Raw genomic sequence first — 25,451 nt, forward strand, 5'->3', positions numbered from 1 at the left:
CGTGATGAGCTCTTTCAAGTGCCCTGGAGGGCTTTCTGTAATGCTATTGGGTATGACGATACCGGTCTGGAAAGAAGGGGTGGCATTCGTCCTCATGACCATCCTGATTCCATGCCTAAGGAGAGGCTTGCCCCACTGTACATTCGGGGCCGTGGTATCATGGGAGAATCTAAGGATTTGGTGAAGGTTTATGACATCATGCATCGTGTGTTTCGCAATGTGCTTATACCCAAGGTGGGAAATCAAGATGAAATCCATGGCTATCTTGTTGACTTGATGGTTGCTATGAAGACAAAGGTGGGTTCTGGGGAAACGTTTGATGTGTCCAATTGGTTGTGGCATGAGATGTACAACATGGTCATCTACAGGAAGGTCCCCATTTATGCTCTGTTTGTCATGTGCTTTCTGAGCTCAGTTTGGGAGGTTCGGCGTCCTGGAGAGACTCTCACCTCTCCCGATAATCTCACTGTTCATGAGGTCAAGCTACTCAAGAAGAAGAAACACGCCGAGCCTCGCTTCCCTGCTAATGCTCCTGAGGATGTCTATGCCACCTCAGACAATGAGGACTTTGAGATGGAGCCAGGGGCCAAGCCCTCTTGGGTGGCCAAGCTCACAGCTAAGGTGAAGAAGACTTTCTGCCTCCAGACTGACATTCAGAAAAAGTTGTATGAGGCCCGTGTCAATGAGAAGCATGCACGGCGTCGTCAGATTGTGATGATGAAGCACCTCAACATGCCTGTCCAGAGTGGTTCCGAGAAGAGCATCACACCGGAGGAGCGCTGGATCTTTGCACACAACACGTGGTCTGATGATGATGTCCCTCGCCAGCCTTCCACCTCCGTTGCTGCAATTGATGATATCTTGGAGGAATCCGATCACGACGATGATGATGAGTCTGCTGATGATGAGGATCCAGATGCTACCGAGGAGTCAAAGGAGGACGATTGAGCTTTTGGGGCGCTAGCTTCGCTCTTTCCCTTTTTGGTGTCTTGATGCCAAAGGGGGGGAGAGTTTTATAGGTCTCGGGATTTGCATGGGTCTTTGCCTTGCTTGGGTTTGTGTTTTCCTTTCGTTCGTGGTGTTAAACTTTGGCTTGTGAACCTTGGTGCTTATCTCATCTTGCATGGTGTAAGACATGTGCTTATCTAGCTATCTATCTTTATTATCGGTGATATTGTTGTTTATTCCGTTACTATCTTTACCTTCATATTATGTGCTTATTACTTATCTTCACATTCCCTCTTGTCGAGTAGGAGTGGTGAGTCTATAAAATCTAGGGGGAGTCTCGCCCTTGATGGGTGACAAAATTGGGGCACACATCTAGGGGGAGTCCCGTCTACATTTTCTAGACTTCCCTCGTGCAAATCGTGTTGTTGTCATCATCCACCAAAAAGGGAGAGATTGTAAGGGCATTTCCCTACTTTGTGTTTTGGATGATGATGACAACCCTTTATTGGTCTAATCTTGTGCTAAGTGATTCAGGTTCTCGGTGGTTAGGCTTTCATTGGATAGCTATTCTCTTTGGAAGGAAAAGATTGAAGACGGAGTTTTTCTTCGCCTTCTATCTCTTTGGTCGTAGGGAACCCGTACTATCAAGAGGGAATCCACATTGGAAAGAGTTGGGGGAATCTTTTCACGTACACTTTCCTCACCCCTCTATTTGCCTTCCTTAGTTGTGTGAGAGAGATCTTCCCTTCTTACCCTACTGCTTACTATGGCTTCCCAGCGGTTGTACCGCTCTCTAGGAGCGGTTGTACCGCTGGTTCTTGACGCTTACCAGTTTAGTTCGAGCGGTTGTACCGCTGCTTCCGGGCGGTGGTACCGCCAACATGCTCAGCAATAACTAGGGCGGTTGTTCCAGCCAAGTACCGCCCAAGTACTGGTCAGACTTCTGTTTTGATGCGGTACTCGGGCGGTGGTGGCCCGGTTGGTCCGGTACCACCGGTGCCCGGAGCGGTTCTACCGCTCAGGACTTAGCCACCCCGAGCGCTCAAGGCCAAGCGGTTGCACCGGTCCTATACCGCTCGACTACCGCACTCAGGGGTGACTCCCTACTATTTCTATGCGGTAGTTGAGCGGTGGCTGGGCGGTTGGTCCGGTTGTTCTCTTAAACCGGTACTACCGCCTGGTCGCTCGGTTGTACCACCTGGTAGGGTTCTGCACATACACCGTGAGTCCCGGTTGTACCGGGACAAGGAGCGGTTGTACCGCTGCAGTACAGAAAAGGCAGTAACGGTTGGATTTTTAGGGTTGCTATATAAGGATGCTTCTTCCACCTACCTTTTGACCTCTCTCACTCCACCATTAATGCTACTCAAGCTCTCTTGCCCGATCTTCCTCTCTAACCACTCAAACTTGTTGATTTGTTAGGGATTGAAGGAGGAGACCTAGATCTACACTTCCACCAAATGATATTTGCTTCTCCCATACTTTCTTGTGTGGATTTTGTTACTCTTGGGTGTTTGAGCACCCTAGACGGTTGAGGTCACCTCGGAGCCACATTTCATTGTGGTGAAGCTCCGCGGTTTCGTTGGGAGCCTCCAATTAAGTTGTGGAGCGAGCCCCAACCTTGTTTGTAAAGGTCCGGTTGCCGCCTCCAAGGGCACCAATAGTGAAATCATGGCATCTCGCATTGTGTGAGGGCGTGAGGAGAATACGGTGGCCCTAGTGGCTCCTTGGGGAGCATTGTGCCTCCACAGCGCTCCAACGAAGACGTACTTCCCCTCAAAAGGAACTTCGGTAACACATCCTCGTCTTCACCGGCTCCACTCTTGGTTATCTCGTCCCTTTACTTGTGCAAACTTATTTGTGTTATATACCTTGCTTGCTTGTGTGCTTGTTTTTGTTGCATCATATAGGTTGCCCACCTAGTTGCATATCTAGACAACCTACTTGATGCAAAGTTTAATTTGGTAAATAAAAGCTAAAAATTATTAGTTGCCTATTCACCCTCCTCTAGTCAACTATATCGATCCTTTCAGCTGGATAGGTACTACCGCCAAACTACCGCAAATAAAATACAACGAGAGTAGTCCAAATGTAAGCGGTAATGTCTGCGGCACTAGACTATGGAAGTACCGCACAAGCGGTACTACCGCTGCATAGGGCGGTACTACCATTAGAGTGCTTCAAAATATCCCAAGGTAGAAAACAGTAGGAACTCCAAAGTTGCAGAAAAGGTATGAGGGTGCATATGGTTGGACAAGAAATTCCTGCTTGCCCTTGCTGGAAAAAAAATCCCACTTGTGTGGAAACAAAAGCTAAATTCGGGCTCATATTCGCTCGCATGTAAAGTTCCCTTGCATGATATGGAGCCCTCCTGCTTCGATTTTCATCGATTTTTTGTTGCCGGCTGCAGCCGCCGTTCGCGCCGGAGCAGTCGCCGTAGGGGCAGCCGGAGTTGCTGCACGAGGCGTAGGCTTTGGACGAGGCGCCGCTGTGGTCTTCTTCTTGGCGGCGGCCGCCGGCGGCGGCTTTCGAGCCCGTTTGCCTCTGGTAGGTGCAGCGAAAGGGCGACGTGCTGTTGCTAGAGACGGGTGGCCACCCCGGACACCATTGGCGCGATTGGATGCTAAGCTTGGACCGTGCGGTTCTTTGTCATCCCCACGCTTTTTTTGGCACCGGCGGCAGTGCGTGGGTGGTTTCCGGCGGTGAAAAGCCGGCGCCGGGGGTCGGCGGGGTGAGCGGGGGGGTTGGCTATCCATTCCGGCCGGCTCGGAGGTCATCGGTGGCGGCGGCGGGGGCAGGAGGGTGGGAGGGAGTTTTAGTCGGTTGCGGCACGATGGAGTATATTTAGGGAAATCTTGGGGGGGGGGGAGGGGGATAAAGAGTTGGAGTGAAATTATACTCCGTTAACGTTTTTAGGGGATCGGCTAGATCCGCCGTAAGGGAGTAAACTGAAAATTTTACTCCCTTATGGCCGTATTGGGGGGATCAGTTAGAAATGCCCTGAGAGAGGAGGGGGAGCGCCCAGCTCCCACCCAAACTTACACATGTAATTGACCATTGGTCATACGGGTTCGATCTGTTTTGAATGCATAAGGTAGATAATGGTACACCTTTTACTTAAAAGAACTATGATATTGCAAATGCATGTTCATATAAAAATATTAGCACTCAGCTCCCACCCAAACTTACACATGTAATTGACCACCGGTCATCCAGGTTCGATTCATTTTGAATGCATAAGGTAGATAATGGTCAACCTTTTACTTAAAAAAACTACTCCCTCCTTCCATCTATATAGGGCCTAATGCGTTTTTCAAGACATCCTTTGACTATTGACAAGATTAATAATACATGGCATGTATAATGTGAAAATTATATCATTGAAAACTCCTTTCACATACGAATTTGACAATGTACTTTGTGTAAGTTGCATGTCATATATTATTGCTCTAACATTTGGTCAAAGCTAGCCTTGAAAAACGTATTAGGCCCTATATAAATGGAAGGAAGGAGTATGATATTGCAAATGCATGTTCATATAAAAAATATTAGTCAAAATCATATACTTAAGGACATGTATAAATGAAGACATTTATGGTAGTGCATCTAAAATCCAGCCACACAAATGCACGGATCATTCCGCGGTTATGTTTACATATGCAATCAGTAGATTTTTTTTAAATGCCCGTGGCTGCTAGTGTTTGCTGTAGTGGAGAAGTATCGGACGTCCGAGCGGCGTACACGGGCTGTAGTCTGTAGATGCTCCGACAATTCCGCGCGTGTGGCCACCTGGGAACGACACGGGTGAAACAGTAAGGTCATTTCCAATAGATTGTATGTTAGTTTTATTGGTAAAATGTTCATGTCATCAACTAATAAGCTATTATATAACTATTTCAATGAATTATATGTAAGCTACTCAATAGATGATGAGACAATAAATATGATTGCTCTCTATTTCATTTTGAAGCCTGTGCAATTGTTGTTAGTTAATTTACATACAATTTAGCGGTTTCAGGGCTACATTTACCACACTGGCATATCGCTCTTAAATCCACCTGCAAAAGTTGGGCGCGTCTACCGCCACTGACGGGTGGCCTCCACCAAGGTGGTCATCATGGGGGCACAGGTCAGCGTTGCACTATAAAACCCCTCGGCGATGTAAAGGACAAAACAATTAATTCGAGAAATCAGGAAAGAGGCCCCGATTCACGGACCGGCCCCCTCCACCTTTCTGTTTCGCTCATGAACCCCCGGGTGGTGAAAACCGAGGCGGCCGACGAGCGCCTCACGCCGCCGGCGACTGGCGCCGGCGGCGGCGGACCGCGCGCCCCGGTTCAGTTCATAGAGCTCAGCAGCAGCGACTCCGACTCTGACGGCGGCGTCAGCGGCAGCGCAAAGAGGTCCCACAGCGCGGCAGGGGACAGCGCCGCGGGGAAGCGGGCTAGGGTTTCCGCGGGGCCCGTGGTCGGCGTGGACGTGCCACCAGGCTTCCTCGATCCGCTACCGGCGCCTCCACAGCCGTCGAGGGGCACGACGAAGCAGTTCTGGAAGGCCGGGGACTACGACGGGAATCCGGCTGGGGGTGCGGAGCCGCCGCCATCTGGTATTATTCCATCTTCTTACGATTCGTGTGAAGCCACTGCCTCTTCTCATTGCTTTATTTGCATGCGGTGTTCCCGTCAGACATGGCTAATTGGATGCAAGAGCGAATGTTTCTTCTGTTCCCCCTTTTTCTTGTTAATCTTTACACGCGCTGAAGGTCGATCGGTGCACGAATGCTTTAAGAATCTGAGCGGTTTGGTTCTTTACTGAGGAATCTCATGCGATCTGACATTTGAGATTATTACAACAAATGGTGTGCGAATAGAATGGAGAGCATTTATTTAGAAATATCACAAATAAACCCTACCCATATGAACGCCGGACCGGTCATCATTACCAAAACATACGATTCCGGGTTTGCATTGTGGGGTGAATCCCTGTAAGAATGGGATCAACTTCGACCAAACCGAGACTACAATTAGCATAGAAAATGTTTTTGATGCCCCAGTCCATGATTTCATTGTAAACTATTTCCGTCTACTGCCAGGGCATTTTGGCCAGCGTATGTTTATACTACTGTACATCTGCATAGTTTTGTGCTGATACTTCTCAAAACAACCTTATGAATATGTGAAGTAATAAAATACAATATACTCCTAATTGTGTGGACTGTAAACATTCTCATTTCATTCAATGTCCTGGCTTTTTTCATGGATTTATCTGATGGAAGATAGCAGCTCAATTGGCATATTTGCTATTATCTTAGAAACTTATGTGTTTCAATAGGGATGAGCCTTGTTGAATGGACGGAAAGAATTTCTTGGGAACTTGTTAGCTTTTTATCCTCACCACTAAAAATAGTAACTCTTGTTTTTTTGTATTCTCAACTACTTATTTCAGCATCTGGATTGGAACATGTCCGCGTACATCCTAAATTTTTGCACTCAAATGCAACAAGCCACAAGTGGGCTCTAGGGGGTATGGTCTTCATCTTCGTTTCACCTTGTTTCTGTCTTTCTTGTTTCCTCACACAAACACTTAAGAAAACACAACAATCAGCAATGCATTGTTTGTTCACATCACCCTTCAATCTTTGATCATGTCAGTTGGCTAATATATACTTTGATCAATGTTACAGCTTTGGCTGAGCTTCTGGACAACTCACTCGATGAAGTAAGCTAAAGAAGATATAAGGCCTCCTTTGGTTCATAGGAATATTGTAGGAATTGCAAAGGATAGGAACTTTGTAGGAAAAATTCCTTTGAAGCCCTTTAGTTTAAAGGAATGGATTCCTATTCCTACGTATATAGGAATCAATCCTTCACATTTCAAAGGGAAAAAAACATTAGCCTAGACTCAATGGAAAAAAATCCTATCCTATGCATCAAATGACATCTCTTTCTCTATAGGATTTGAGATGCATGTCATCTCACTTCCTATGATTTTCCTATTCCTATATTATTCCTATCCTATGAACCAAAGGAGGCCTAAGTTGTTCTAGTTTGTAGAATCAAATCCTTGCCTGTTTACTGATTGGCTTCCTTTTTAGGTTAGAAATGGAGCTACGTTTGTGAACATTGACATGTTGGAGAATAGTAAAGACAAAACAAGAATGCTCCTTGTTGAAGGTGCGATTTCTGTCCTCTTTATTTATATACTGATGACGACATATACTCCGTTCTTGTTATTTGACTAGAAAACGTATTGAAAATAAGAATATCTTTACCTGGATCAAGTTACCAAAAGAAACATCTCCCGCTGGACTCATGATAGACCTAAACATGAACTTATACGGCTGATTACCACCAGTTTAAACTAAAGCAAACTGCATCACCGTCCTAACAATTGTTATTGTCTCACTTAAGTACATAAGCTTTTTTTACTTCACCTCGACAGATCCGAGATCCCTAAAATTATTTTCTTGTATTTACATAGCATGTTAAATGGAGTATAAGTATACAACACTCTAGTATAGGATGCCATATCCCGTATGCCATATTAAACACATGATATTTTGTCTTACCAATTATTTGACGGATGAGCCAAATTTAGTTTAGAGAACCTTACAAAATAAAACCTAATGGATAAAATAGTCCGACTAACCTTACAAGTTTATAAGCCCCTTATTCGATCAGCTCCTGAATACGATCGAATTCAATGTTATTTCAAATTCAAGTGCAATACCTTGTTAGGATAACAGGTTTAGATGGAAAATACAAATGGAGCAACAGTGACATAATTTTGTATATTTATTTATGTTAGTTTTTTTAACTTATTGCCTAGATAATGGTGGTGGAATGGACCCAGATAAAATGCGTCAGTGCATGTCCTTGGGTTATTCGGCCAAGAGCCAAGTTGCAAATACCATTGGACAATGTAAGTTGGAAGAGTAAATTACCTGAACACCTGCAGTTGATGCATTGAAATGTTTTAGTATGCAGGTCAAACTATGAAGCTTTTCATTTCCTTGCTTTGCTGCCTTGCAGATGGAAATGGTTTCAAGACAAGTACAATGAGACTTGGTGCTGATGTTCTGGTCTTTTCCCGTAGCCGTGGAAAAGAAGGCAAAAGGTTGTCGCAACATATTGCCCATCCCTGTAGGCTGTAGCAACTTGATCTAGATGATGGTTTTTACCATGAATATTGTCTAGCCTTACCAAACTATCTAAACAACATTTGTTTAGTAAATCAAATCAAATCAAATCAGTTCAGTTTAGACTTGGTGCTGATGTTCTGGTTTTTACCATGAATATTGTGTAGCCTTACAAATCAAACCAGTTCAGTTTAGATACCAGATAAAAATTGATATCTCCTGGTATAATGTATAGAGTATAGAGGTAGCATATAAATCAAATTTACCTGCAATGTCTTCCTTGTCGTGTTATTCCCTCATCATTCAAAGTGAGTGTTTAGTACATCGACTACTTCTATAATTTGTATTGCCAACATATTATGATGCGTATGTTGAGATGGATGTGTGGCCACACGAGGAAGGATCGAGTCCGGAATGATGATATACGAGATAGAGTTGGGGTAGCACCAATTGAGGAGAAGCTTGTCCAACATCGTCTGAGATGGTTTGGGCATATTCAGCGCAGGCCTCCAGAAGCTCCAGTGCATAGCGGGCGGCTAAAGCGTGCGGAGAATGTCAAAAGAGGGCGGGGTACACCGAATTTGACATGGGAGGAGTCCGTTACGAGAGACCTGAAGGATTGGAGTATCACCAAAGAGCTAGCTATGGACAGGGGTGCGTGCAAGCTTGCTATCCATGTGCCAGAGCCATGAGTTGGTTGCGAGATCTTATGGGTTTCACCTCTAGCCTACCCCAACTTGTTTGGGACTAAAGGCTTTGTTGTTGTTGTTGTTTAAATATTGAAAGGTAAAATAAGACATTGCTTGGAGGAAAGAATGGAGTAGTTTGTAGCAGCACATAGTATTGTGGGAGGAGGTACCTTGTGTTTTTACTAGTTGTGATTCTCATAATGTACTATGTGACCATCGCAATTTAGTTTTTATTTTCAGTTACATAGTTATATGAGCTGCATGTGGACTTTCTATTTCTACACATTTTGAGTTTTTTTTCCTTACCAAGAAACTGAGATCTATTGTTTTCGATTTGCATGAAGGCCTACACAAAGCATTGGCATGCTATCTTATACCTTTTTGAGGAGCACTGGTAAAGAGGATATTGTTGTTCCAATGGTAGGATCATTGCTCTGTCAAAATTGGTAGTCTCAATTTCTAATATACTGTATCATGTACATTTTTACTGTAATTTTTGCAAATGCTTATTTGAAAAAAAAGAATGAATTATGTTTGTTCATTGCAGTTTATATGAAGATTAAGTTGCTGGAAATCTATTATGTGAAGTGTTTAATATTTTAATTCTAGAATTTCCAATGTTCGTGAAACTTTGCAGATTGATTATGAAAAAAATGGACTGAATTGGACAAGAAAGCTGCGGAGTACATTTGCTGATTGGAATACAAGCCTACAGACTATCATTACATGGTCGCCTTATGGAACTGAAGCAGAACTACTTGAACAGGTATAGCTTATGCTGCATCACTTATGCATTGTGAGTTTGTGACTTGTGAGTTGTGACCTGTGACACAACGAAGATACCCTTTATTTCATGATTAATGTTGCAAAACCAAAAATCGTCAAATATCTGGCAGCTTAAAATCGAAAACTCTTGATATGATTGCTGACAAGAAAAATATTGTAAATTTGGTACTATGTGCGACATGGAGTTGTATATATGTTTTGTTTTCTATCTAATTTAGATTTAGAAATGAAGAATTTACAGCATGTCATATTTTTGCAAGGACAATAAGATTATCTCGTGTTAAAAGTTGCTGTACACTACATTTGCAGTTTAGTTCTATAAAGGAACAGGGGACTCGAGTTATCATTTACAATCTTTGGGAAGATGACCAAGGAGATTTGGAACTCGACTTTGATGCTGATGTAAATGTAAGTTTGAATAGCTGACGCTGTGCCACCATATTTTGGTTTATCAGCAAACTTGGTTTCTAACGATGTTTGAGGGGGACAGGATATTCAACTCAGAGGTGGTAACCGTGATGAGAAAAATATCGAGATGGCTAAGCGGTTTCCTAACTCCAAGCATTTCCTTACATATAGGCATTCATTGAGGGTAAGTTCACAATAATGTGTTGGGATTGACTTATGGTCGATACGAGAAAAATATCGAGATGGCTAAGCGGTTTCCTAACTCCAAGCATTTCCTTACATATAGGCATTCATTGAGGGTAAGTTCACAATAATGTGTTGGGATTGACTTATGGTCGATACTCGACATTGTTCTTAAAATGTTAGTCTAATCATGAGAACTTTGGTATTAGGCCATTATATTGTCTCCATTTTTAGATTGACCAATATCTTATTTGCATTGGAACGTTTGCGACCACGGGGCCGGACGTCATTGATGCAGCGACAAAAATGATAACTGCTGCTTGCTAAAAAAACTGAATAGTAATAGCTGAATCTTTTATGTCTTACCTGGATTTCTTATAAACTGCGTGAGCCTGCTGAGCTGTTGATGTGTGTGATTTTTGTCAAGAGTACCTAATGCTTGTAGTTGTATATAGGTTCATTTGCAACATTGAAATTGTTCTTTTGTTTTAGAAACTAGAATCTTGTCTCTGTGCCACATTATTTTGATTATGTTTCTATTTTTTTGGTCCTAGTTTGCACTATCGCTGCTAGACGTGTTGCTGAGGATGACTTGTGTAATCTCCCTTTGCAGAGTTATGCATCTATTTTGTATCTCCGACTTTCGGATGCTTTCCAAATTTTTTTACGTGGAAAAGAGATTGAGCACCATAATATTGTGACTGACATGATGCTGAAGAAAGAGGTTACATACAGGCCGGTTGCAACTAATGGACTTCCAAAAGATTCAAATGTAGAAAACTATAACCTCTTCTTCTTGACCTTTTCCTGAATCCTGATGACATATCAGTAGCTCATTACTCACCAAATTTGATCTTCTGTGTCTCAGATGGTAGCTGATGTGACGATTGGCTTTGTTAAGGATGCAAAATTCCATATTGACGTCCAAGGATTTAATGTATATCACAGGAACCGTCTGATAAAGGTTCTTTCTATGCATACCCTTTTTCTTGGTTGTGAGGTTTCAGTCCATTTCTTCCTAATCTAGCTATTATAATTATTGCTTTCTCAGACTACTAGTGTATTTTGTCACACATTGATCATTGGTGGGTCCTGCAGATCATGCTTTTAAGCTTGATTAGTTATGAATATTTTGTACACGTCTACTTAGCAGATGATGTTTATTTGTTGGTGTTGATACTATTAGTCTGTTCACTTCCAGTTATACTAGCAATTGAATGATCTTAGGAAATATCATTGACCTTTATGAATGAAGTAGGAAGTATTCTCGCTCTCTATTTTATATCGCTTGATTGTTTTATTATCACATTAAGATTTTATTTGTTCCTTCTAGCCTTTCTGGAGAGTGTGGACTGCTGCGGGAAGTGGTGGGCGTGGTGTTATAGGTAGGTCACTCTGGTATGTTGTTATCACTTTAATTTTATTAGCGGCTGGAGAAGTAATCAATTTAATCTGCAGGTGTACTTGAGGCTAACTTCATAGAGCCAGCTCATGATAAGCAGGACTTTGAGCGCACAACTCTTCTAGCAAGACTTGAAGCACGATTAATTCAAATGCAGAAGGATTACTGGTTCGTTTTATTATCATTCTCTTTGATTTGTCACTTGGCACACCAGTATACAGAGGCAGTTATATTCTGGCTATTATTGTGGCTTATATCAATTAGCAGAAGTATGGTTTCAATTTGCACTCATCCCACCCTTCTCTCTCTCATAGGTCAGGAAATGCTCATCGGATTGGTTATGTTGGAGCTCGCTCTTTCAGAAGTCCTGAAACAGGAAGAGGTAATTGAATGATCGGCGTTTCATCTGTTTGATTTTTTCTATGACTCGTTAACATTTTTTTAGTATACTAGCATATGGGCTACTTCAGAATTTCTTATATTTACCATCAAGAGTTCTTAAAATATCAAGTACTGTAAGACTTGTGGTTCTGTGGTATTCCCTTTGTCCGTCTTTTTAAAGTATGCACTGTCCATTTTTAAAACAGTAGCTAATTGCCCGTGCGTTGCAACGGGGGTGTTTCAACACCAATCATGCCTGGCATATAACTTACATCCACCATATTCTAGATTTTGGTAAGATTTGATTTGATTTGAGTATGGGTACATGAAGGCAAGGAAAGTTTTTTATTTAGTTGAGATTTTGTAAAATTTGGTTTGGGTATGGGTAGGGGAAGGCAAGGGAAGTTTTGATTTAGTTGAGGTTTTGGTAAGATTTGATTTGATTTAGTTAATGCAAGACATGGCATTGGTAGATTTGATTGAGTTAATGCAGGACATGGTTTCCAGTAGGACAAGGAAATTTAAGTTCTGATTTGGTTTAGATAATCCCAAACCAGGGTGGGCCGGTGGGGGGAGGGGGGACATGGAGAGGAAAAAACCAAGGTAGGGGGACGGGGGAGGAGGTGAGGGAAACATACCAACTCCCTTTAATAGTAGAGATTAACTACTGATATGCACACAAGTATTTAGATTTCTCATGCGCAAATGTCATCTGAAAAATTCATTTATCTCGGTTACATGAAAAATAGATCATTCTATACATAGATATTGAATCGAGCGAACCTGACAAGTGTGCAATCCAATTATGTAAATTATGATTTTTTTTTCTGCTTTGTTCTTATTGCTCTCTCTAAGTAAACTAATGTTGATTTTTCTACTAATGATAATGAAACGGGATTTACAAAAGTAAGGAGGAGCTTCGTGCTGCAGCGTGCAAAATGTTTGAATTGACGTACCTAGATAGCTCACTTAATGATGTACGAAAACTGTGTTCGCCATTTATATACTTTGTACTCCTTCCAGCAAGACACATTGACTACTTAGTTTCTGCACACAATTCACCAATCTTGAATGGTGACATTTTGCATTGTCAAGATTAAGGCCCTGTTCGGAATCTCTCCACTCCGCAGAGTTGGTGGAGCTTGGTTTTGGCAGCTCCGGCAAAGTGAGCTGAAGTTTGGTCCGCTCCGGGAGCGGAGTTAGAGGAGCGGAGAGGAACCGAACACTCCCTAAAGAACAAAGTATTTTAGAAAGACAACACAATGTTCTTTTAGGGAACTGTGTTAACTGGATGAGCTTGTGCTTTCATTAGATCTGATAAAAGAAGTCTTAAGTTATATGGTTAAATTCGACGCAATGTTGCAAATCTGATGGTTGAAATGGTTGTGGTTTACAAAGAAAATTGCAGTGAAGGTACACGGACTTGGCGCGTGGATGCACAGTAGTCCACGAACTTGACTTGTGTGTTCATTTTGCAAACAAAGACCAAGATTTACTAAAATCACATAAAAAACCTGTTCTGTGGGAGTCGTTGCTGACGAGGTGGTGGGAGGAGGTGATTGAGATCTCGTATGGGAAGGAGCACTCGCGGAGGACTCGGTAGGGCGAGGTTGGGCCTCCGCCCTACCTTGATTTGGCGAAGAATTTTTTATACTAGTGAGCATTGCTGTGTACGCATCATGCATCCCGCTGAATGGCTGCGAAAAGGGGAAGAAAAAGGCATCATTGTGCATCCTATGGACCGAACGGATGAGGCATCGATTGACCTAGGCATGCTATCTTGGGCCTGGTCATGCTACTTGCCTAGTCATCATTCGCTAGTTGACCGAACGGAAGAGGCTTCGATCGGCCGGCGGTGATAGCAGCCTATGGACCGAAACGGAGAGGCATCTAGCGCAGCTACCACGCACACCACTCGAGCGAGCACCCCTAAAAAACACTCGAGCGAGCGACCAACCCTAGCGCTAGTGGCTACTTCACGCGGCGGGTAGGTGGACAACGGGAGCAGCGGAAGCTAGACAGGGCTTAGCCGTGGGCATAGGCACGGCCGCAGGTGAGCAGCGGCGGCGTTGCTGGTGTTCGTTACTGGGTGGTTGCCGGTGAAGGATCCGCCCCTACTTAAAAATTTCCCGTCCTCCGCCACTGGGAAGGAGAGCGGGTCGTCATAGCGTGCCATTAGTCTAGTGCGTCCACAAAGAGTCCCTTCTTGTTGTGGCCACACCTAATGAAGTTGTCGGCAGTGCAGGAGTCGTCACCGCAGGCCACCTCATAAAACTAGGTCCAGGTACTGCTGAGGCAGGGGCAGTGTCTGAGGTTGTGGCTGCGCAGGCAGTTGCAGGTAACATTGGAGAAGAGGAAGAGGTCATAGACTGGGTCGAATTGGTTGTACCAGTCGTCGCTGGGCTGGCAATTCAGCCAGGTGACTTCACTGCCAGTGTTGAGCACCATGTGGGGCTACCACATGTGATGGCCCATGTGGAGCTACCACATGTGATGACTCACAGCGTCACTGCCTGATCCGGATATCACGGGGCTTGTATCTCCTTTGTGGGAGCCTTGTCGGCATGAGTTTGGCTTCTGTGAGCCTGTTTGCGGCTAGCACCTCGCGCGCGGGACACGGAGTGGAGCTGCAGGGTGAGGTCACTCTCTTGTCCTGCTCTTCAGCTGCTCAAATACCTCGAGGTAAACAAGCAGGTTTAGGAACCGAGAAGAGGATCGGGGAAAACATAGAGACCTAATTTCAAAATGGTGCTGAGTTGGTTTGACTTCATCACATGTCGCGCATGTGACTGATTTGCCAGCGTGTGTCGGCATGTAGGCATGATTAGCCCGAAGTGCCTTTGTTTGGACTAAAATAAACCTGTGAGCCAAGTTCATGGACGCTACAGGTTACCTGCTTAAAACTTGGTACATGGTGAATGAAATAAACTGTGGATATATCATATATGTCCATAGTGCATCTCATGTTGCCTCTGGCCTTTTGTGCCTCAAGATGGTTGCTGTTTGCCCCAGAGCATCCAGGACTGGACACAGCAACACATTATATGTAAATTTTAATCTCACTTTACACATGAAGGTATTCATTTTAGTGAAAATTGCACTTGAACTTATCAAACTATCATGACTTTCCGACTTGGCTCCCTCGACTGGTTTCTCTGCGGCCATGGTCCCTAAACTATCAATTGCACTTGATGCTTAGATGAATATTGACAACTCCCTCTACACTTACATTCTCTGCAGGCGCATATCTCATTGAGAATAACTTTATCACCTAACTAACTGATAGTGTTAATCAGCTATGACCCACATGACATTAATTTACAAAATCATTGATCTTAGATTTTTTTTGCATGCAATTAGCTTCGCAGAGACAAAATTAAGATGAGTTAACCTAAATTAGCATGCACTTAGCATCACAATTATAGCCATTATTTAAGGTTGTAAAGCTTCATTGCAAGAGAGATGAGATGCTTTTTGAGGGAAGAGAGATGAGATGCTTGATGTGTGGGAGGGAGGATATTCGAGAACCAAAAATCAGTGATTCTTTCTTGAAATTAATGTCCCAAGTTGTATTTTGAAGAGCATGTTGATGCCCAAACCTACAGCTTTTAAAGGACCAGGTCTAGAGGGAGTATATCGAGAGTAAAAAAATGTGTTGAAAAACATCAGCGTACATCTCAGCATCCAGATGAGAGAAACCGAGGCATCAACGACTCGGCATCCACCTCAGCTAAGTCTGTTAGTCTAATGGTGGAAAGTAGCCAAGTGAGGAAGTCGTGATAGTTGGTGGACCCTGGTGGCAGAGAAACCAGTGGAGGGAGTCAAGTAAGAAAGCCGTGATAGTATGGGGAGTCACGTGCAATTTTCTCTTATTTTAAGGAAACATCATGTTCATTTTGGGTGCATTAGCGTTTTTCTTTTAAAAAGCTGTAGTAGGGAAGTTCCCTAAAAAAAAACTGTAGTAGGGAAGTAGTTGCAGATAGCTGATACAAGGTCCCTGCCATCTGTTTTCGTAACCAATGGCATCTGCTTCTTTTGGCTTAGCTGCAGGATCAATTTTGTTTGTTTAATTTTCACATTTTTGTTCCATTTGAGGTGCGTATGCGTAGTTTCTGTCACTGGTAATTCTCAAATAGGAGTAGCTTCTTTTGGATCAGGGGCACGTTTAAAAAAATGAGGTTATAGAATAGACTGGCTGAAGTTAAACATCCAAAAGTAACTTTTTTCCTATAGAAATATATAGGTTTGGACAGTGGAGTACCTCTACCAGCTTTAAGATAGGCCACATCACACAGTCGCCCTCTTTTTCTTAGAACCAGAACCAGGGCCCTTTTCCTGGTTCCTCCGGCTCTAGTGTGGGGGTAGCGTCAGAAGTGCCACGCTGGCCTTGGTCTTGGCAAAAACAGCGCATAGCTTTTGCTCATGCTATTAGCAAAGCAGAAGATGACCTAGTGCAATACTCGCACAAACTGAATTTTACAGAGACTCATTTGCCTAAATTGTTAGTTCCTATTGTCAGTTAAATCCCAAATATCTGTCTGGTTTCTGACTGCCCTTGTAGATGAGAAACCTCTAACGCTAGCACTAGGGGTTAGGGGTTTGTGGCAATCTGTATAGTAGCAATGTCAATGAGTTTACAGTTCCAAATGGGTTCAACGAGGCTGAGAATTTTAATCACAGAAGGATATTGTACTACCATTATAGACCTATTAGAGCAGGCCTTCTGTCTCAATAAAGGAATTTGTTCCTAGCCATAGCATACAAATGTACTATTCTGAACTACATGATGAAAAACTCTAATTATTTGGAGATATGTCACCTCAACATTAAAAAAATACTCCCTGACAAAGTTCGAAAGCTCAAAGCAGACTTCAAAACCTTTGAATGGTTGATCTTTGTCACTTTTTTACATTTTGAATGAATTCTTGTGATCTCGTCTTCTTATTGTAATTTGAATGTGTTTGCACATGTATAACTGATTACTAATTTCACTGCCCAAGATATACGATTAAAAGAATTTAATTCGTTCAGGGAACAAGCAATAAAAAATCTCAACTTTTACCACTGTTATAATTTTTTATTTAGACCCGGCATGTTAATCTGATACAAATGATCTCTTTGTGAAGTATGTTTTCATAATGACACCAAAATTATTTTTCAGGTAACTATTACCACATCTTCCTCACTAGCCATAATATCTCTCTGTTCAGCATACCCAAGGATTACGAGTCGACGAGTCGTTCCGAGGTTGAGACTCAGAGACTAATCGGACTAGTCTTAGACTAGTGCTGGACTAGTCGACATAGTACTGTAGTACTCAACTACTAATACATAGTAGCAGTATGGAGTAGTATGTAGTAAACTGTACAGCACATTACAGGCCAGCAGTGCTAGCCAACACTAGTCAGGCCCAGCCCAGCCCAGCGCCACACAGCACGCCCCCACCAGCTGGCCCATTTGGGCCCAAGTGGCTAGCCTATACTTAACTCACGTCCCAGCCACTGGAACCCTAAGATCCCAATCGATCCCAACTCAGCCGTCAGTGCCAACATGCACGGGAGCACGTGCGCGTGCCCCGCGCCTCCGGCCGCTTCCGCCGGCGAGCTCGCCGACCACCGCCGTGCCTCCTCCCTTCCTCTCCTCTCTCTCTCCCTCCCTCCTCTCTCTCTCTCTCTCTCTCTCTCTCTCTCTCTCTTCCTTCTCTCTCGTCTCAGGGCCGCGCTCGCCTACGGGTCATGGCCACGGCCGCCGCCCGAGCACGAGCTCCAGCCGGCGGCCGCGCCTGGCTGCGACGTCCGCCGTCCCGGCGATGAGTGGCGGCGGCCTCGTCCAGCAAGCTCATTTATACCTCCAAAATTTTGAGTCGCTTGACTCGATTTGGTCGACTAGCCCAGTCTAGACTAGTCGTTCAACTCGTAATCGTTGAGCATACCTAGAAGGCGAGTGCTAGGTGCCGGCCGACTGGCGCCAGCCTCGATCGGTCAGCTCCCCATCGTCAAATTGAACCAACGGCAGCCACCAGATATGCATCTCTTTCCCGCATGGGTCAATTCTCTCTTCTCATCGTTCTCTCCCATGCGTGTTCGACCCAGAAGAAAAGGGAGATAGAGGCCAGCATGCAACCCGCAGCCGCCACCAGCTTTGCGTCTCTGCCCACAGCTGCGCTGCCGCAGCACCCTCACCATGCTCAGCACCGTTGCCCCCATCAGGCCATCATAGACATCACCATCGCAGCACCCCCCGTTTGCCTCCCGCTGGTAGCACTGCTGCAACATCCCGTGTCGCCGGTCATAGCAATTCGTCTAGCCGGTTGCAGCTTGCCGTCGCAGCAGCACAGTTGCGGCCGTATCACTTGCTGCTCTGCCCGTCTACGGTTCCAGCACCATCGCTACCGGTTGCAGCACCACGTCCATGCTTGCACCTCCGTCGTGCATCAGTCCCAAGTCTGCACTGCGCCGGTTGCAGCAGCATGGCTCACCTGTTGCAGCTTCCTCCGACGCCGGTCGCAGCACTGCCTGTCATGGTTGTAGCATCCCCGCCGGCCGCCCCCAGTATCCTCAGCATCCTCATCTGCAGTTGTTGCATCCCCGGTGGTGGTCCCAGCATCTCCATCTACCGGTCGATGCATCCTCGACTACCGGTTGCATCATCATCGCCGGTTGGCGGTCCCAACATCCCATCTGCCAGCCGCTGCATCCCTGATTGCCAGTCACAGCGTGCCGCGTTGCCGTCCCAGCACACCGAGGCACCGGTTGCAGCACACCGAGTTGCTGGTCCCAGCACGCGGTGACAGCGGTTGTGGTATGCCGAGGTGTTGATCCCAACACGCGGTGACCATGGTCGTAGCACGTTCAGATGCCAGTCCCAGCATGCGGTGACCGTGGTTGCAGCACGCCCCCTGGTTGCCATCATTTTACATGGCAGCCTCGCAGCAGGTGCTGAGTCTCAGTAGTGGCCATGGCTAGTCGTAGCACCGAGTGTCGCCAAAGGCAGCGGCGCGCTCTTCGCCCCACAGCGGACTCCACGGCCATGACTTGGGAGGTGGAGGCGGATGACCCAATGAGTGTCGATGGTGAAGAGCACCCCCCTGCAGCTCCACTTCTCAGCTCGTCCCTGGCTCCCGCAGCAAAGCCTTGCTCGCCTTCCTTCCCTCACCCTTGCAAATTTAGTGGCCATGGGAAAAGAAGGAAATGACTTATCTTCCTCATCTTCCTGAGCAATCCCATCAAACTACGGGCACCAGGAGAGACCTAGGTGTAGGGAGGCGGTGGCACGCGATGAGCGGCAATGGCTGACTTGCTGGACGGAACCCGCCTCCTCTGATTTGGGTTGCTGGGTTGCTGGTAAACAAAAGAGAGGAGAGAATACAGGGAAGAAGGGTTAGTTCGCGTGCGCTGGACGGAAATTTCTGGAGAGCCTGCTGCGCGTGCGTGGGCCCTGACTGGGACACGTGGCGTCACACGCAGCGACTGGTCTTGCCCTCGGCCCGTCGGCTGATTCTGGACATTTCCCTACCTAGAAGGCACAGATTTTCATTAATACCCGTGAAATCAGACCATACTTGCTCATATTAGATGGAGTGGTAGTAATGCCATCTAATTTGACATGCATGGTCCAATCCATAAATTGTTACTTCAATTTTATCTCAGATAGGCATGCTTGCCAAACAAAGATTGTGAAATGGAGGGAGTATTGTAAGGGGTTTGTGTCAAAGCTATATGTATGATACTGTGCTAGTGTCCAAATCATAGAGTTGGCTGCATTTCTTTAGTGGGCTTGGAGTGACTTTATCATAACTTCAATAGCAATTAAATTATTTTTCTTTTCAGATAACCAGCTATTTTCTTGACCAATATTGCTTTTATTCTTTTATCAGAAAACTCTCCTGAAGGTTCCCCAGGAGCACAACCATCACCAGGTCATTCTGGGAAAGATTATCCAAAACAGCGCAGCGCTGGTAAATCATATTCTGCCTCCAGTAAAAAGAGCGGGAAAACAAGCACACCGTTTAGTTGTCAACAGGCTGAGAAGTCTGCCAGGACTAAGCGATCTGCGGGATCAATACTGCATGGATTACCAGACACAAGTGATGACAGTGATTCTGAGTTTGTGAACACACCGTCATTAAGTTCAAAATCTCATATCCTGAATGCACATAGAAAATATTTCCAGAATGAGAATACTAGTTTGGCAACACCCGCGTCCAATGGAACAACAGAAAAAGAAAGAAGCATAACCAAATCCCAGTTGGCGGTAATTTTTCTTCTCGTGCTGATGTTTCAATTTAGTATTAACGTCTTACTCCCTCCCTTCCAAAATTATTGTCGTGTTTTAGTTTAACGGATGAAGTATTTCACTAGGTTTATATTTATTTATATGTGTAACAGATGACTTTCCTACCCCATCTACACTTCAAACCCTTCCTTCCTACACAATGATGCATGTGGCTTTGAAAAGTGTGCTTCTATTACAATACTTACACTGCTTATCATCTTTAATCCTCTGATCTACTACAGTGTTTCTTTTCAGAATTTCTTTTTGTTTGATTTTGGGACAAGTTGGTTTTCTTTAATATGCATTGAACAGTGAAGTGTCATGAGCTGATAATCTTGGATGGTTAATAATTTTTCTTACTGGACAAATTCATGGTTGACTTAGTATTTCTGCTGTATAGACTGGAAGACAAATCTGCAATGAATGCTAGCTACCCTAATAGAAAACACATTGAACTTCAGGTGGAGTCATTTCAAAGTGAAATGTTTGTGTGAAGGCTATCCTTCAAAATGACATTCTTTACTTGTTTTATAAGTATAACGCACCTGTGTTACCTGCATGCTACAATTCTTTTGTGTTACTGTTGTATAATGTAATTATATGCTTCTATTTTTCACTTGCCTTTGAAATTACATTTTTTACCTATTTATATATGTAGTGAACATTACTTATCTGCATGTTACATTTTTTGTAGTTATTACTGCTGGATAATGTTAATATATATATGTGGATGTTGTTGAAAAGAGATTTTATTATCTGACATGTTTGCTCCCCAGGAACCAAATGCAAGAAGTAACGTTGATGGACATTCCATTGATGATCATGAACCTGTAATCAAGCAATTGAGGGATGAAAATGCATCATTAAAGGAAAGGTAAATATCAGCAGGGCTTGGCTATTTTTCATGTTCTTATCATTATACAGCCAGTAATGCAATAACAGATCCTCGATGTGGACTGGTTGAAAATATTTGAGAATGGATGAAACAAATATCGTGAGAACTGTCATTTTCTTGCATCACTCCATGTTATGCAACTGCTGAGGGATTGAGCCTACCTTCTAGTAAGTAATTTTTTTTAGGGTTTGACTGGCTGAAATGGGTAGCAAGAACAATAATCTGGACTTCAGACTGCTGCATACCAAAATCAAAATACAAGATATCTGAAAATGGATCTGCACTATTTACTTTTTTCTGATGTCGAAACTAGAAGATCAGTGTGATGTTCTAAATTAGTCTTGTGAGACACACTTACAAAATAATTTGAAGGGAAGTGTAAAGTGGTAAGTTTAAGTCCACATGATATGTGATCAATAGAATGATCTGTCCCACGCTGGAACTTTTTAGGTGTAGCATAATGTGACACAGTTCTTGAGGACCAAATAAAGTAACTACAGCCTTAATGCTTGCACTTGCACAAAGTGGGGAAGAAACCCCAAGCGAGTTGGTATGCATGTCCCCGTCACCTGTCCCCTAATTGTGCATCTAAGTGAATTTTACCCCCCCCCCCCCTCCCACAAACACATGCTAGCAATGATCCAAACTATCCGTATGGGTTTGGACATGGCATTGCTCGTCATGGGTTTCTGCAACTATCCGTATTTGTGATTACTATATCACATCTTATCTTGAGATTACGATAAGATGCCCTATTTTGTGGTGCTGCTCTTCTGCCAGGTTATTGATTGTGGAAGAGGCAACGTCACAAGAGCTGGTTATGGAGCGGGACAAGGTCAAGTCTTTGACAGAGAGGGTAAGCACTTATGTCTTCCCACATGCAAACCACAGTGTCTTGAACTATTTATTAGTACTTGTGTAACCCATGTTGGCGTTTTGGTTTACAGTTTGTAAGGAACATTATGGTGCTGTTATGCTGCTGTAGTTTGGATATTTTCTCCAAAATAAGTACGAACCATTTAAATCATCTGGTACTAGTGCAAACAACCAGATGATCATTTTCTGTTCCCACCGACAGTGGGACAAAAGCTTGCTGTTGCAACTCTTAACATTATCTATTGTCATTATAATTCTATTGCTTAATACTCTGTTGCTTTTTGGTTTAGATGCTACTCTGTTGCTTTTTGGTTTGTTGGATAAGAAGTTGAACTGTTTGGTGCTGGGAAATCCTACTTTCACAGACCTTCTTATTAGTCATTAGTTGTTTCTGTTTGGTGAGTACTCCCTCTGTAAAGATAAGAGAGTTTAGATCACTCAAGTGATCTAAACGCTCTTATATTTCTTTACAGAGGGAGTACCTGTCTAGCATTATGACATTTTATTTACAACCATCACAACATCAACTAATTACCATGTTCTTTTCCTCGCAAATAAAATAACCTAATTACTACTTCCTCCGTCCGGAAATACTTGTCTTAGGAATGGTTTTATCTAGACTTATTTTAGTTATAGATACATCCATTTTATCCATTTCTAGGACAAGTATTTCCGGACGGAGGGAGTACATTATATGTGTTATCCCAATCCAAGGCATGATCAATGGTTATGCTTCTGTGAAGAGTTTGTATAGTATATTACTGGTCCCTAATCTGTCTTCATTTCGCAGCTGGAGGATCTGCAGAGACAACTTGATACTGCAAACAAGGAACAAGAAGCACTGATCGACATCTTTTCAGAAGAAAGAAGTCGGCGAGACGAAGAAGAGGAAAATCTAAGACAGAAGCTAAAGGTGAGTGAGTTCCTTTGGTAACATATTGCAGCATCACTTGATGTTATCTCCCAGCATGCTTGGTCTTTGATTGGCAGGAAGCATCGAACACCATACAAGAGTTGCTGCTGGAGAAATCAAACGCTGGCAGGAAAAGTCAAAAGGTGTGAGAAACTCACCATGTTGCTACCGCCTCACTAACCAGAGAGACTCCAGTTTCATGTTTTCACGCCCTGGGGCATGGCATCTCAGTTGCTTTTGCAACTCTAGCTTGTGTACGGCCAATGTTTAGCCCTGCCCCACCTTTGTTTAGAGTTGAGTGGTAGTTGAATCATCTCGTCCAGGGTAAGCTTCGAGCGCTTTGTGCATAGCCATGGATGAGATGACCAATAAGTTGATTCAATGTAAAGTAGAATAACCACTTGTTCGTACGGCCGTTGGCGATTCCACGTTTAGCCCGTCCTACCTTTGTTTAAAGTTGAGTGGTACTTGCATCATCTCTTCCTGGGCAAGCTTTGAGCGTTTGGTTTATAGCCATGGGTTCTATGTAAAGTAGGATGACCACTTAGCCCTAGATCGAATCGATGCCAATTTTCTCAAGAGTGTGGGATAGAGGCAGTTTAGCCTAAATTCAAGGAGTAGGTCGTCTTGGGTGCCTTCTGCATGTGGGAGTTTTTCGCCTTGCTTTCATATTATAGAAAGTTTATGGTGTTGGAGAGGTTCCCACATTTCCATCCTCTGCGTTGTAGAGTGTGGAAAGGCAGGCAATTAGGCTATTCCCAATGTATGCGCTTGTAGCTCCTTTTCAGTGTGTTTGATATGTTTACATACAAATAATTGGATTCATTTTTACTTTATACACTTTCTTATGATGTACCCTACTTTTATTAGGCTTAGCGAGCCTATTTCGATGATAGTACCAATTAAAGAACATGGCAATATAACCAACTGTTGGCTAAGGACATTGCCCCTAATACTCCCTCTGATTGGGTTTATAAGTTGGGCATGATTTTTAGGACTTTGATTTGACTAATAAGACATGTATAACATGCCAACACTTATATGGCAACAAATACATGTGACAACGAATATAAAGATATATGGTTAAAAAATTGCCCCATCTATCTTGAATTACTTGTCGTAGAAATGAATATAAATGGTTGTACCACAAAAATGGATATAAATAGTTGTAGCTAGAACTAAAAATATGTCTAGATACATTCATTTCTTTGACAAGTAATTCAGGATGGAGGGAGTATATGGTTTGAAACTACATTTGACCAATATATGTTTTTCTAGTTAAAATGTAGACTTGTAAACCCAATTGAAGGGAATGGCCAACAAGTATATTAGTTACTATAAGTATTACACGAGGTATTTCGACCATTGAACAACCATGCTGCTAGAATGAGTCATCGATGCGCCGATGTTGCCGCTCCCTTGCTGGAGATGGTTTGACTTTGTTGATGACAACTAGGAAGTTTTCGTGCACGTGTCCCTAAATATTGAATTCATCCTCCAATCAACTTATCCAAAAGTCTGAACTGATGGAGGGAGGCGGGCAATATATTTCAACACTCCCCCCTCACGTCTAGACTATTTTAGTCCTTACGCGTGGGTTTGATGTAGGTCGCAGAATCTTTTTTATAATACTGTGTTGGCAGGATCTTGAACTGAAGACCTCTTGGCTCTGATATCATATTGAATTCATGCTTCAGCCAACTCATCCAAAAGTCTGAACTGATGAAGGAAGGCGGGCAATATATTTCAACAATAAGGACCAACGTTCTGGAGTTGTAGTTATTGAACCCTTGAATAGATCTGAAGAAACTGACATCAAATCTCTATGTCGCGCACGCGCGATGAGAAACCCTAATCTCGTTGCCCCAAGACTAGAGCTTCATCGACTATATCTAGATGATGTATTTGAGGATCGAAGTCCGAAAGACAAACTTGATGAAGAAACACCGCCATTCATATGCCTTGAGGGAGTTGAAAACCATGCTCGTAGGGGAGTGGTAGAATTGAAAGGGATTTTGGGCAAAAATAAAAATAACCCACGCTCTTGTGGAACGGAGAGTATGTATTTGCAGTCTCCAACACCACAAAATACCAAAAGCAGTGGCCGATGCTACGGTGACATTACAGGCAGGCGGTTGCGTGCGCGTTGCTAACCACAGTTGCTTTGAGTACTGGGAACAACAACACCATTATTGACGCATGTACACGCTGGGAAGGAACATGCATCGGAGTACACTCGACGGGCACCAGGAACCGGACACTGTTAGTACGCCTTCCGCTGCTAGCTATGGTCACAAACAAGCAAAGCAACCAACAATCATCGTGTAGACCCGTGTATTGTCCGTGGCAACGGCTTACGTGTAACATGCGCACCATTTGCTGTACGCAGTTTTTTCCAGGTAAAACCAAGTTTACTAATAAAAACCACAGATAGTGGAATACATCATGGACTGACCAAGCCACAAGTGACGCCCTTGACCTAAAGAATGTGTCCACAAGTGACACTCTTGACCTAAAGAATGTGCAAACTTGGCTAGACTATGAGCATCTCTATTCAA

At 43.7% G+C, this 25,451-nt stretch overlaps 1 protein-coding gene across 3 annotated transcripts; it reads left to right on the forward strand.

Annotated features, from left to right (window-relative positions):
- Positions 1-5,117: 5,117 nt before the first annotated feature.
- LOC125537856 (protein MICRORCHIDIA 7-like) lies at positions 5,118-23,369 on the forward strand. 3 transcript variants are annotated; one of them, XM_048701173.1, is made up of 20 exons: positions 5,118-5,554; positions 6,394-6,471; positions 6,632-6,666; positions 7,043-7,121; positions 7,777-7,869; positions 7,980-8,064; positions 9,120-9,195; positions 9,413-9,541; positions 9,871-9,969; positions 10,052-10,153; positions 10,766-10,924; positions 11,021-11,116; positions 11,486-11,537; positions 11,611-11,722; positions 11,869-11,936; positions 19,812-20,188; positions 20,986-21,083; positions 21,885-21,960; positions 22,771-22,893; positions 22,948-23,369. In XM_048701173.1, exons 1-20 carry the CDS (start codon positions 5,194-5,196, stop codon positions 23,071-23,073), a joined length of 2,424 nt encoding a protein of 807 aa, XP_048557130.1. In that variant the 5' UTR covers positions 5,118-5,193; the 3' UTR covers positions 23,074-23,369. The 3 variants fall into 3 exon arrangements, with proteins under 3 accessions (XP_048557130.1, XP_048557132.1, XP_048557131.1); XM_048701175.1 differs by having other exon boundaries at positions 22,971-23,369; XM_048701174.1 differs by lacking the exon at positions 6,394-6,471.
- Positions 23,370-25,451: the final 2,082 nt, after the last annotated feature.

The sequence above is a fragment of the Triticum urartu genome, chromosome 2 (genome assembly GCF_003073215.2).
Source record: "Triticum urartu cultivar G1812 chromosome 2, Tu2.1, whole genome shotgun sequence".
Taxonomy (NCBI): domain Eukaryota; kingdom Viridiplantae; phylum Streptophyta; class Magnoliopsida; order Poales; family Poaceae; genus Triticum; species Triticum urartu.